At 37.3% G+C, this 14,493-nt stretch overlaps 1 protein-coding gene across 2 annotated transcripts in view; it reads right to left on the bottom strand.

Annotated features, from left to right (window-relative positions):
- The window catches only part of ttll12 (tubulin tyrosine ligase-like family, member 12), a 31,879-nt gene extending 17,973 nt beyond the window's left edge, over positions 1-13,906 (bottom strand). For both annotated transcript variants that reach the window (XM_079581048.1, XM_079581049.1), the window contains exons 1-7: positions 13,686-13,906; positions 11,886-12,019; positions 10,522-10,720; positions 8,926-9,085; positions 7,823-7,956; positions 2,689-2,765; positions 1,475-1,591 (exon numbers count right to left, since the gene is read on the bottom strand). In XM_079581048.1, the coding sequence (XP_079437174.1) occupies positions 1,475-1,591; positions 2,689-2,765; positions 7,823-7,956; positions 8,926-9,085; positions 10,522-10,720; positions 11,886-12,019; positions 13,686-13,880 (1,016 nt within the window). In that variant the 5' untranslated portion in view covers positions 13,881-13,906. The remainder of the gene's footprint in view (positions 1-1,474; positions 1,592-2,688; positions 2,766-7,822; positions 7,957-8,925; positions 9,086-10,521; positions 10,721-11,885; positions 12,020-13,685) is intronic.
- Positions 13,907-14,493: the final 587 nt, after the last annotated feature.

Below are 14,493 nucleotides of genomic sequence, written 5' to 3'. Positions count from 1 at the left end.
TCTGAACAAGCCTCTGACTCTGGCCTTGTCTACACGTTACAGAACATTAAGACCATCAGTGAGAGATTAGCTGATAAACCGTCATTCTGCACAAAACGTGAAATACAGAGAAAGAACAAACACAGAGTCACAATCACAACCGACTCACTGGCAGGAACAGATATGTAAAAATCAACATCTAAGAGTCCGAGCCTGGAGGGTTTGGAGCGACTGAACTTAATCCTCCACCTGCAGTACTTACCGTAAACGCTGTAATATCTGCGGGGCCTTCATTTACTCAAGGGCATCAGGACCAGGCCTTTATTGGAACCAGGCCACAGTTAGAGACAGGCCTTTATTTCTATTTGAGCAAAACGGAAATAGAAGAAAAACGAGACTTGTGTCCATTTGCTCCTAAAATATTAGGTTCATTTATTACAAAAACATGGCAACAAAATGAAAAAAATGTGACAAAAACTTGACAAAAAATGACAAAAATTTGATCAAAAAATGACCAAAAAATTGACAAAAAATGTATAAAAAAATGACCAAAAAAATGACAAAAAATGACCAAAAAATGACAAAAAAATGACAAAAAATGACAAAAAATGACAAAAAAAGATAAAAATTGTATCAAAAAATGACAAAAAATTGACAAAAAATGAAAAACAATTTATTAAAAAATGACCAAAAAAATGTCAAACCCTCTCCCAGCGGCTGGAACATTGACGCCTTTTATTTTGTCGGGACAACAGGAAGTGTTTCGTTGCTGTTAGCGGAGCTTTGACATCAGTGTCACTGCAGGTTTCTGTTTCGTTTTTACCGAGCACCGGATTATTTGTTGTTTTCTTGTGTAAAAGGCGAGTTTAGACGGAGCGTTTGTGTTTGTGATCGATCATGAGACTGACCCGAGAGAAGACGAGACGCTCGCGCTGATGGGAGGAGTTATTTTGAGGCGTTGGACTGACCTGCACACGGAGCAGCTGGACGTGCTTTGAAGACGCGATGGAGACTTTATTAAAACCCTTTATTAAAGTCCTGTTTCCAAATATGGTCACAGGAGTTTGGAAAAGTGGCTAAATCTGTGTCAAAGTTACGCTGGGATCAGCTCCTCCGCAGCGTCCCCCTCGGCCCGGGTTCAGTTTGTTACTTCCTGCACGAGAGTTTTCATTTACACCAGTATGAGACAAATTCCTAACATGGGGAATATTTCTACCGCTATAGTTTCTGTTAGAGACCCGGCCTCTTCTTTCTCTCTTCTCTTTTCTCTCTCTTTTTCTTTTTCTTTCTCTCTCTTTTTCTCTCCCTCTTCCTTCACCTTCATTTTCACACTCGCTCTGGGGGAGACGCTGCTCTTCCGACTGAGCTGTTGTTGTGGTTCATGTGCAGCTCAAGGACGCTCTGTGTGGGAGATAAACGGCCACTGCGGAACTCTCTCCAGCTCAACTGCTTAAGCCCCGCCTTAAAGGAACAGGCCACCGGGTTTGTTCCTGACCTGAAGTCCTTGATGTGCTCGTAGGCCCAGATGACGTCGGCCTCGTCCTCTCGCTCCGTCAGCTCGAACCGCGGGTGGTTCAGGTTGTTGGTGACCTGGGACAGCTCGGAGTAAACCCTGGAACACACAGACTCTTTCATGATCGCTCTGAGGGGGCGTGGTGTTAGTCTGAGGGGGCGTGTGTTAATCAGAGGGGGCGTGGTCTCACTCTGAGGGGGCGTGTTAGTCTGAGGGGGCGTGGGCGTTGTTGGGTATTCAACTCATTTTTGCAACCTTTTTGTCATTTTTTGTTTTATTTTTTTGTCACAATTTGTCAAATTTTTTTGGGTCATTTTTTTGTCATTTTTCATCAAGTTTTTGTCATTTTATTGCTATATTTTTGTAATGTTTTTGTTAAATTTTTGTCGTTTTTTTGTCATTTTTTGGTCATTTTTTTGTCCATTTTTTTGTCAGTTTTTTATCAAGTTTTTGTCATTTTATTGTTACATTTTTGTAATTTTTTTGTCAATTTTTTAAAAATTTTTTGGTCATTTTTTAATCAAATTTTTGTGATTTTATCGCTACATTTTTTGGTAATTTTTTTGTCAATGTTTGGGGGCGTGGTGTTAGTCAGAGGGGGCGTGTGTTAGTCTGAGGGGGCGTGGTGTTAGTCTGAGGGGGCGTGTGTTAATCAGAGGGGGCGTGGTCTCACTCTGAGGGGGCGTGTTAGTCTGAGGGGGCGTGGGCGTTGTTGGGTATTCAACTCATTTTTGCAACCTTTTTGTCATTTTTTGTTTGTTTTTTTTGTCAAATTGTCATCATATTTGTGTCATTTTTTTGTCAATTTTTGTTTTATTTTTTTGTCACAATTTGTCAAATTTTTTTGGGTCACTTTTTTGTCATTTTTCATCAAGTTTTTGTCATTTTATTGCTATATTTTTGTAATGTTTTTGTTAAATTTTTGTCGTTTTTTTGTCATTTTTTGGTCATTTTTTTGTCCATTTTTTTGTCAGTTTTTTATCAAGTTTTTGTCATTTTATTGTTACATTTTTGTAATTTTTTTGTCAATTTTTTAAACATTTTTTGGTCATTTTTTAATCAAATTTTTGTGATTTTATCGCTACATTTTTTGGTAATTTTTTTGTCAATGTTTGGGGGCGTGGTGTTAGTCAGAGGGGGCGTGGTGTTAGTCTGAGGGGGCGTGGTCTCAGTCTAAGGGGGCGTGGTCTTTTTACTTGAGGACTTTTCCTTCGGGGACGACGTGAGGCTCCACCTCCTCCGGCAGCTGCTCACGGTTTTCTCGAGCGATCGCCTGAAAGACACGACACTCGACTCAGATCCTTCGATTCATCACTTTAAAGCCACAGAAAAACATACATCATTTAGATAAGTCGTGAGAAGTTTAGGCCACGCGGCTCTTCAGAGACAGAGAAGTGAAGAAGGAAGTCATGGAGATTCTTACAGTGACAAACATGAAATACAAGCAGGAAGTGTGAAAATCCTGTAGGTGAAGGAAGAGAGAGAGAGAAAAAGAGAGAAAGAGAGAAAAAGAAAGAGAAAAAGAAGAGAGAAAGAAAAAGAGAAAAACAACAAAAAAGCGATAAAAATGACAAAAACTCAACAAGAAGGTGACAAAAGAGCAGCAAAAAATGACAAAAATCCAACAAAAAAATGACAAAAATCTAGCAAAAAAAATGACAAAAATCCAGCAAAAAAATGACAAAAATCCAGCAAAAAAATGACAAAAATCCAGCAAAAAAATGACAAAAATCCAGCAAAAAAATGACAAAAATCCAGAAAAAAAAAGACAAAAATCCAGCAAAAAATGACAAAAATCCAGCAAAAAATGACAAAAATCCAGCAAAAAAAATGACAAAAATCCAGCAAAAAAATGACAAAAATCCAGCAAAAAATGACAAAAATCCAGCAAAAATATGACAAAAATCCAGCAAAAAAATGACAAAAATCAAGCAAAAAAATTGACAAAAATCCAGAAAAAAAAAGACAAAAATCCAGCAAAAAAATTGACAAAAATCCAGTAAAAACAGACAAAAATCCAGCAAAAAATGACAAAAATCCAGCAAAAAAATTGACAAAAATCCAGAAAAAAAAGACAAAAATCCAGCAAAAAAAATTGACAAAAATCCAGTAAAAAAATGACAAAAATCCAGCAAAAAAATGACAAAAATCCAGCAAAAAAATGACAAAAATCCAGCAAAAAATGACAAAAATCCAGCAAAAAAAATGACAAAAATCCAGCAAAAAAAAGACAAAAATCCAGCAAAAAAAAGACAAAAATCCAGCAGAAAAAAGACAAAAATCCAGCAAAAAAATGACAAAAATCCAGCAAAAAAATGACACAAATCCAGAAAAAAAAGACAAAAATCCAGCAAAAAAATGACAAAAATCCAGTAAAAAATGACAAAAATCCAGCAAAAAAATTGACAAAAATCCAGTAAAAACAGACAAAAATCCAGCAAAAAATGACAAAAATCCCGCAAAAAAAATGACAAAAATTCAGCAAAAAAATGACAAAAATCCAGCAAAAAATGACAAAAATCCAGCAAAAAAAATGACAAAAATCCAGCAAAAAATGACAAAAATCCAGCAAAAAAAATGACAAAAATCCAGCAAAAAAAAGACAAAAATCCAGCAAAAAAAGACAAAAATCCAGCAGAAAAAAGACAAAAATCCAGCAAAAAAAAGACAAAAATCCAGCAAAAAAAAGACAAAAATCCAGCAGAAAAAAGACAAAAGAACAGCAAAAAAGTAATAAAAAAGTGACTAAATCACATAAGGGAAATAAAAAGTGACGACAATGGCAAAGAGGAGAGAATGCATTTGGTTTTGGCGGGTGGTAAGAGGTTAATGCAGGCTAGCTGATACCATAGACATGCGCTAGCCTAGCATTAGCCTAGCGCCACAAAACTCTTCAAACATGAGGCCCTATGTCAGACATCCTGAAACATCCCTTTAACCCCGTGTTCATCACTGATCAGATGATAAAGCGTCCCGTGTTTAAACCCATGACGAGCGCGTCCCGTGTTTCGAACATAGGGTCTCTTGTTGTCTTGTCTTGCATCTGGCGTGTGATTTTGGACATGTGACGTAAACCTGTCATGTGACCGTGAAGGGACTCGTCTGTTGGACAAAGGGGTCTTGTTTAAACCACAAACACACGTCACTCCATTAAAGGGGAGGTCGTGCGAGAGAATTAAAGTCTCAGATGGATAAACAATCCACACATGTTAACACACATCAGTATAACACGTACGATTATATTAGTTTCATTCTGCTTCTACTTCTGTCAACTCTACACATCCCATATTCAAAATCCAAGTGTTAGTTAAATGTAATGAAGTTTGAATTCAGATGTTTTACGGTGCCATTTCTGACTGTGTTTCTGGAACATGGACCACAGTAACTTTAGGAAAGAAAGTTGGCAATTAAAGGGTAGGGGGGGGTATTCTGCAAAATGGACTTTTTCAAGCTTTCCATCCTGTTATTCTGTCACTCCCTCATTAAAAACATGGCTGAAGTGTTGCCTTGGCACATTCACGTATTTCTGAGTAATCTGTAAAAACTCTGATGGCGGCCATTTTAGGGATAGGTTTGCCTGAGTCCTCCTAGGAACGCCCCCACCTCCTGGAGACGCCTCCGAGCCGAGTGACCAACCACTGCTCCTCAGCAGAACCCCCTCCCCACTGATGCCAATTTTTTCATAATTTTTTGTAATTTTTTGTCCATTTTTAGTCATTTTTTGTACTTTTTTTTTGTCCTTTTTGTCAATTGTTTTGTGACATTTTTGCCACTTTTTCATCATTTTTTTCATCATTTTTTTCATCATTTTTTTCATCATTTTTTTCATCATTTTTTGTACATTTTTCGTCAATTTTTCGTCAGTTTCTCATCTTTTTTGTCACATTTTTTGTCACATTTTTTGTCGGTTTTTTTTCGTTTTTTTGTAATTTTTTGTAATTTTATTTATTATTTATTATTTTTTGTGATTTTTTGTGATTTTTTTGTCATTTTTTGTCACATTTTTTTGTCATTTTTTGTCTTTTTTTGTCAATTTCCTGTGACATTTTTGTGACATTTTTGCCACTTTTTCATCAATGTTTTCGTCACTTTTTTGTCACATTTCCATCATTGTTTTCGTCTCAGTTTTGTTGCTATTTTCTCACCTTTGTGCTCGGTTCAGGTGGGAGTTAAGGGGTTAAACAGACAGCGTGTGGAGGGGGCGTGTCTAAAGGCTCAGAGGTTCTTAAAGAGACAGAGGCCTATTTCAAGACATTCACTACAGCCATTTTGAGAGAGACATTTTATACAAGGCAGTTATTCTAATTTACTGCATTTACAGACCAACAGAAGGTTTGTCATCATTGTAGTGTGATATAGACTGGTGCTATGGGACTGAAAAAAGCAGAACACCCCCTCTTTAACCCCCGCCTTAACCGAGCGCATTTTCTCCACTTTTGAGTGTCACATCACACACAAAGTAGAAAAAGTAGAGACCAAAACAATTACTGAAGAAAAAGTGAACATTTCTTGAGCGCCGTGAGGAGAAACTGTGATATTTCCAAAGAAAATGTCATGAAAACACAGAATAACTAAATAACTCTAAAGAACAAGAAGCACGAGATGATCGAAATCTATTTAATCGATCAAAATGAGGCATTGGTAACGATCTTTTTCACTCTCCAGTAAGATGGCGGCTCCTCATTGACGACAAGGAAAGCTCAACTTTTGTTTTCCTCCATGTTCAGAGCACTGGAGGCGGCCAGGCTCCTCCAGGGCTGCGGTTCCTCCAAAAACAGCCTCTGGTTCTAAATAAAGCAGCTGCAGAAGAAGCACTGAGAGAGTGGCTCCATCTAGTGGCCGCTTTCAACATTTGTTTGTTTTTAGTAATTATATTCATTTACATTTGCTTTTGTGCTGAACCTTTTGGGCGGAAACTGCAAACTTTTAGGTTCATGAAGTAGAATATAAGGAGTAAATTAAAAGATTCTTTGTTGAAATAGGATAATTAAATTAATCGCGATTAGTTATTTTTGCGATTGATCGTGATTAACCCCTTAACTCCCACCTGAACCGAGCACTTTTCCTCCAGTTTGGCTTTACCCCAATCCAAAAGCAACAATAGCAACAAAACTGAGACGAAAACAATGATGGAAATGTGGCAAAAAAGTGAGAAAACATTGACAAAAAAGTGACGAGAAATTTATGAAAAAGTGGCAAAAATGTCACAAGAAATTGACAAAAAATGGAGGAAAAAATGACCGAAATGTGACAAAAAAAAAGACAAAAAATTTATAAAAAAATGTATGAAAAAAAAAAAAAAAAGTGACAAAATATGATGAAAATATTACAAAAATTGAACAAAAAAATTGACAAAAATGTGACAAAAAAGTGACGAAAAATTGATGTAAAAGTAGCAAAAATGTGACAAAAAAATTACAAAAATATGATAAAAATTTGACCAAAAAAATGACAAAAATGGACTAAAAATGAGTTGAATTCCCAACAAAACAATGATGGAAATGTGACAAAAAAGTGAGAAAACATTGATGAAAAAATGGCAAAAATGTCACAAAAATGTCACAAGAAATTGACAAAAAATGGACGAAAAAATGATAAAAAATTGATTAAAAAAAAAAAAAGTGACAAAAAATGATGAAAAAATTACAACAATTGAACAAAAAAATGGACAAAAAATGTGACAAAAAAGTGACAAGAAAATTACAAAAATATGATGCAAATTTGACCAAAAAAAATGAAAAAAATGGACAAAAAAATGAAAAAAAAGTTACAAAAATGAGTTGAATCCCCAAGAAAACAATGATGGAAATGTGACTAAAAAGTGACGAAAATGTGACAAAAAAATGACAAAGAAATGACAAAAAATGAGACAAAAATGTGATAAATATCGACAGAAAAAAATGATTAAAAAAAGTTACTAAAATGAGTTGAATACACAAACAAAAAAATGCTGGAAATAAAAATCTGATGACGTTTGGAAAAAGCTCCTCTCGGTTCAGGCGGGAGTTCAGAGGTTAATGTTGACAGCCTTAGCACCAACACAAGCTAACGTTCACAAAACGCAGCCAGATCTGTTTATTTGTTTATCACTGACCCTCCTGTCACCAAGAACATTTTGTGCTTCTTCCCCTGATGTGTCTCGGCTCCGTGACCCTGAGATAAAGCAGTGACAGTCCGGCTTCACCAGTGTAGATCCACATACATGTAGATCCACATACATGTAGATCCACATACATGTAGATCCACATACATGCAGACAGATCCACATACGAACTGTCACTGGTTTGAAGTGGCGTAAACGGATGCTTCCTGTTATTTCGACGGACTCACCAGGTAATACTCGTCCGGAGGCTCCGGCGTTTCGCTGCTGACGTCGTCCAGGTCGGCCGGTTTCCACGGCAACAGCCTGCACTTCCTGACCAGCGGGTCGGCCTCGCCGTACGCGTAGTCCCGCGTGACCTCGTCTGCGAGCACAAAACACGCACATGAGCAGGTTAGAATCAGTTTGTGGCACTACAGACATTATTAACGCTGAGGCAGATTGTGAGAAATGGTTTAAGAAAGTGTGGATCAAATTAATCTTGTACAAAGTTATAAACCTTCCCCTGCACGTCCTCTCTGTGTTTAAGGAGGTGCGTCTGGTTTAGGGGGCGGGGCATCCACAGTATAAAAACATAGGCTGTATTACACAGACTTACGTGGAAAGACGTCCGCTGGAATATGCATAATGAGCTGTAACTTGGATTCTGCGCTACTGATTGAAAAAAGGAAAAAAGCAACAAAACTGAGACGAAAACAATGATGGAAAATTGATGAAAAAGTGGCAAAAATGTCACAGAAATGTCACAAGAAATTGACAAAAATTGACAAAAATGTGACGAAAAAATGACAAAAATGTGACGAAAAAATAACAAAAAAATGACAAAAATTGACAAAAATTGACAAAAATATGACAAAAAAAATGACAAAAATGTGATTAAAAAATTGACGAAAAAATGACAAAAAAAATGACAAAAAAATAACAAAAAAGGACAAAAAAAGGACAAAAAAAGGACAAAAATATGACGAAAAAATGACCAAAAAAAATAACAAGAAAATGACAAAAAAATGACAAAAATGTGACGAAAAAATGACAAAAAAATTTGAGAAATAATTGACGAAAAAATGACAAAACTGTAACAAAAAATAAGAAAAAAAGGGAAAAAATGAAAAAAAAGTTACAAACAACAAAAAAAATCCTGGAAAAGAAATCTGATGACGTGAGGAAAAAGATCCTCTCGGTTCAGGCGGGAGTTAAGAGATTAAATGATGTACAGTGAAAAGTGGAGGGGACCGAACAACCCCCTGCGGCACACCCACACTGACTGGCTCATGAGGACTTTTCTTTCCCTCTTACACGGATAAAGACAAAGTGAGTGAAGCTTTGCCGTTACCTCCCGGGTCCAGGTCTCGAAGGGGCCACAGCAGAGAAAAGGCCAGCTGCTCCGACACGCAGAAGAACGGGGCCAGTCCACACGAGGCGCCGTCCGAGTGGCGGATCTGAGAGCCGAACTCGTCCATGACGTACCACACCGGCACCTTCTCCTCCGCAGACTGTGGGGCACCAGGGAGAGCGCGTCAGATGCCCTCCCGCACACGAGTGAAGGGCGAGTCATAGGGCCTCGTTTCCTCGTTATCCAGAGTGTCGCTGATTTATGGAGATATTGTTTTTGTAATTCATGCAGTTCTTATGTTTGAAGAGTTTCGTGGCGCTAGGCTAATGCAAGGCTAGTGCATGTCTATGGTATCAGCTAGCCTGCATTAACCTCTGACCACCCGCCAAAACCAAATGCATTCTCTCCTCTTTGCCATTGTCGTCACTTTTTATTTCCCTTATGTGTTTTTGTCACTTTTCCTGGATTTTTTCTCTTTTTTTGCTGTTTTTTTGTCATTTTCTGCAGGATTTTTGTCCTTTTTTTTGCTGGATTTTTTTCACTTTTTCACTGGATTTTTGTCATTTTTTTGTTGGATTTTTTTTGCTGGATTATTGTCACTGTTTTGCTGTTTTTTTGTCTTTTTTCTACTAGATTTTTGTCATTTTTTTTGTCTTTTTTTCCTGTTTTTTTGTCTTTTTTTGTTGGATTTTTTGTCTTTTTTTTCCTGGATTTTTGTCTTTTTTTTGCTAAATTTTTGTCACTTTTTTGCTGGATTTTTGTCATTTTTTTGTTGGATTTTTTTGCTGGATTGTTGTCACTGTTTTGATGTTTTTTTGTCTTTTTTCTACTAGATTTTTGTCATTTTTGTCATTTTTTTTGTCTTTTTTCCACTGGATTTTTGTCTTTTTTTGCTGTTTTTTTGTAATTTTTTGCTGGATTTTTTTTAGTTTTTTTGCTGGATTTTTGTCTTTTTTCTACTGGATTTTTGTCACTTTTTTGCTGGATTTTTGTCATTTTTTGCTGGATTTTTGTCACTTTTTTGCTGGATTTTTGTCATTTTTTGCTGGATTTTTGTCATTTTTTGCTGGATTTTTGTCTTTTTTTGCTGGATTTTTGTCATTTTTTTTGCTGGATTTTTGTCTTTTTTCTACAGGATTTTTTGTCACTTTTTTGCTGGATTTTTGTCACTTTTTTGTTGAGTTTTTGTCATTTTTGTCGCTTTTTCTGGTCACTTTTTAGCTCTTTTTTGCTGTGTTTACAACCTCAATTTCTTTTTTTCTTTTTTGTTTTGAAGAAGCTTTTAGATTTGGAGAACCGGAGAAAACATGTTCAGGTGGGAGTTCAGAGGTTAAAAACAGTGTGACCCGCTCCACACATTTCTATGGTTAGTCTGGTGTTATAAGTGATTTGCCTCAGGTGCTCTGTGGAGCGGGTCACGCTGTTTTTAATGCAGGCTAGCTGATACCATAGACATGCACTAGCCTTGCACTAGCCTAGCGCCACAAAACTCTTCAAACATAAGAACTGCATGAATTACAAAAAAAAATATCAACACCCTGGATAACTGGGAAATGAGGCCCTATGTCAAAACCCCCCAGGGCCCGGGACGCTCACCCCCTGCGACAGATGGTACGTCTGGTTGTATTTCCACATCTCCTCCAGGACCAGCTCCACGGTGTTCGGGTCGGGGGCCTCTCCGTGGAAGTCCACCCCCACGAGGGCCGCCATCCGGGGCAGCAGACCCGGCACCTCCTGCAGCTGCTGCCGGGCGTAGGGCATGCGGTACGTCCAGGCGTGGTCCACCAGGAACACGCTGAGGAGACGGGACAGGCGTCAGGGGTCACATGACGAATTATTAATCTCTTAACTCCCGCCTGAACCGAGAGGATCTTTTTCCCTCGCGTCATCAGGTTTATTTTCCATCATTTTTTTGTTGGGTATTCAACTCATTTTTGTAACTTTTTTGTAATTTTTTTGTCATTTTTTGTCACATTTTGTCGTCATTTTTTTAATCACATTTTTGTCACATTTTGTCATTTTTTTGTCACATTTTTGTCAAATTTTTCGTCAATTTTTGTCACATTTTTGTCATTTTTTCGTAAATTTTTGTTATTTTTTTGGTCAAATTTTTATCACATTTTTGTCATTTTTTGTAACATTTTGTCACATTTTTTTCATTTTTTTCATTTTTTAATCAATTTTTTGTCTTTTTTTTTATCACATTTTTATCACTTTTTTGTCATTTTTTCGTGTGTTTTTTTGTCATTTTTTTGTAAATTTTTGTTATTTTTTGGTCACATTTTTATCATATTTTTGTCATTTTTTGTAACATTTTGCCACATTTTTTTATTTTTTTTTATCACATTTTTGTCGCATTTTTCGTATTTTTTTCGTAATTTTTTGTTATTTTTTTATCACATTTTTGTCATTTTTTGTCATTTTTTGGTCATTTTTTCGTACATTTGTTTTGGTCATTTTTTTTTATTTTTTGTCACATTTTTGTAATTTTTTCTTCATTTTTCATCAATTTTTTGTCATTTTTTTGGTCAAATTTTTATCACATTTTTGTCATTTTTTGTCACATTTTGTCACATTTTTGTAAATTTTTTTAATCAATTTTTTGTCATTTGTTTGTCAATTTTTATCAATTTCTTGTGACATTTTTGTGACATTTTTGCCACTTGTTCATCAATTTTTCATCACTTTTTTGTCACTTTTTTGTCACATTTCCATCATTGTTTTCGTCTCAGTTTTGTTGCCATTTTCCCAGCTTTTTCCCAGAAGCTTCTAGATTTGGATAAAGCCAAACTGGAGAAAATGTGCTCGGTTCAAGAACATGTAAAACCTAAATACACTTTACTTTAACATCTAAACCCCCTCATGAACCGAGCACACGTTCTCCAGTTTGGCTTTATCCAAATCTAGCAGCAAAGAAGTGGCGACAGGGCGAGGGAATTGCTGCTCGCCGGCGCCCTCACCTGTCGGGGTCGGCCGCCTGCAGCCCGCTCTCCCGGGTCACCACGACCTTTGACCCGACGATGCGAGTGGGCGTGGCCTCGTCCGAGTCCTCCTGAACCTGAAGGATCCCGAACACCTCGCCGGCATCGAAGACCTGTCGGCACAAACGCGTTTACCACGACTCGGACTTTACGTTGACCTCTGACCCCAAACCTCCATCAACACAGACATCAGACAACAGCAACAACAACGGACCAATCGAAATATCTTCTTTGGACAATCAAAAACCTCAAAATTATATTAAGTAGGCTCACGTTTCTAAACTAATCTTCTATTAAGAGCTCTGTGTCTCATCTGCCCCCTGCTGGCCAGCCCTCACACCTGCCCAAGCAAACCGAGCCGCGCGGCCTGATGACATCATCACACAGCGCCGTTTGTTTATGTCAGACCAAAGCAGGGTTAGTGCTAGATCGTGTGCTCGGGAGGGACGGTCTGCTGTGATTTCGTTTAGATCTATGAGTTGGTTTGTCTAAAAATACAAATAATCCTAACCCTAAAGTTAACCATTTCCCTGGCCCTAACCGTAACCTCTTAACTCCCACCTGAACATGTTTTCTCCAAATTCTCCAAATCTAAAAGCTTCTTCAAAACAGAGGCAAAAAACGAGAAGAAAATGAGGATGCAAACGCGACAAAAAAAAAGCTACAAAAGTGACCAAAAAAAGCGACAAAAATTACAAAAACTCATCGAAAAAAGACAAAAATCCATCAGAAAAAAAGACAAAAATCCAGCAAAAAAGTGACAAAAATCCAGCAGAAAAAAAAAAGTCAAAAATCCATCAGAAAAAAAGACAAAAATCCATCAGAAAAAAAAGTCAAAAATCCAGCAAAAAAAAAAGACAAAAAATCTGCAAAAAAAGACAAAAATTCAGCAAAAAAAGACAAAAATTCAGCAAAAAAAAAGACAAAAATCCAGAAAAAAAGACAAAAATCCAGCAGAAAAAGTGACAAAAATCCAGCAAAAAAAGACGAAATTCCGGAAAAAAGTGACAAAAATCCAGGGGAAAAAGTGACAAAAATCCAGCAAAAAAAGACAAAATTCCGGAAAAAAAGACAAAAATCCAGGGGAAAAAAAAGACAAAAATCCAGGGGAAAAAAAAGACAAAAATCCAGGGGAAAAAAAGACAAAAATCCAGGGGGAAAAAAAGACAAAAATCCAGGGGAAAAAAAGACAAAAATCCAGGGGAAAAAAAAGACAAAAATCCAGGGGAAAAAAAGACAAAAATCCAGCAAAAAAGTGACAAAAATCCAGCAGAAAAAAAAAAGTCAAAAATCCAGCAGAAAAGTGACAGAAGAGCAGCAAAAAAGTAATAAAAAAGTGACAAAAACACATAAGGGAAATAAACAGTGACAATGGCAAAGAGGAGAGAATGCATTTGTTTTTTGGCGGGTGGTAACAGGTTCATTTGTGTCATGATATCTCATGTTTTCACAGCAGACTGTCCCTCCGGAGCAGACGATCTAGCACTGACCCCAAAGCGTTTGTCAGTTTGTTCCGCCTCTGCTGTTTACACATAAAACCACTGACACACGTGTTCACCTCTTAACCCCCGCCTTAACCGAGTCCAGGTCCGCTTTACCCAAATCTACAACTCTCATCTAACGGATCAACTCCCTTGCGTCACTTTTCTCTCGCATTTTCGTCACATTTTTGTCACTTTTCTGACGCTTTTTTCCTTTGCCTTTAGATTTGGGTAAAGCCGCACAGGCGTACACGCGCTCGGTGCAGGCGGGGGTTCAGAGGTGATTTGTTGAACTCACCTCGTTGTTGATCTTGTGGAAGAGGCTCCTCCAGTGGGTCTGGGGCAGCCCCGACGCCCGCAGCGCGGCCGCGTGCAGCGCCTCGAACTCGGCGTAACCATCGCGCCGCTCCCGGTGCTCCCGGTCCTCCGCGGTGTCCGCCCCGTTCACCGGGGGCTCCGGGGGCTCCGGGGGGGAGGACGCGGCTGTTGACATGTTTCACACACACCGGATAATCTCACGTGGAGGCAACCCGGAAGTGCCCAGCGGATGTTTGGGTCAGAGTCAGAGGGAGGTGCATTATGGGGAGATCTTAAAGGGACAGTTCTCCGTGAACGTGAACATTAGCTCATTCATTTTTCGTCAATGTTTTTTTAATTTTTTGGTCAAATTTTTATCACATTTTTGTCATTTTTTTGGTCATTTTTTGTCACATTGTTGTCATTTTTTCGTCATTTTTTTTATTTTTTGTCATTTTTTTGTCACATTTTTGTCATTTTTTGTCATTTTTTCGTGAATTAAAAAAAAAGTCATTTTTCGTCACAGTTTTTTTAATTTTTTGTCATTTTTTCGTCAATTTTTTTTTAATTTTTTCGTCAAATTTTTATCATATTTTTGTCATTTTTTCGTCAATTTGTTTTAAAAAAAATGTCATTTTTTCGTCATTTTTTTATTTTTTGTCATTTTTTTGTCACATTTTTGTCATTTTTTCGTGAATTAAAAAGAAAAAAGTCATTTTTCGTCACAGTTTAAATTTTTTGTCATTTTTTTTGTCATTTTTTTCGTCATTTTATTTTTTGTAATTTTTTTGTCACTTTTTCGTCATATT

The sequence above is a fragment of the Gobius niger genome (genome assembly GCF_951799975.1).
Source record: "Gobius niger genome assembly, chromosome: 22".
NCBI classification, from domain to species: Eukaryota; Metazoa; Chordata; class Actinopteri; order Gobiiformes; family Gobiidae; genus Gobius; species Gobius niger.
This window is presented reverse-complemented; position numbering and strand designations above follow the sequence as displayed.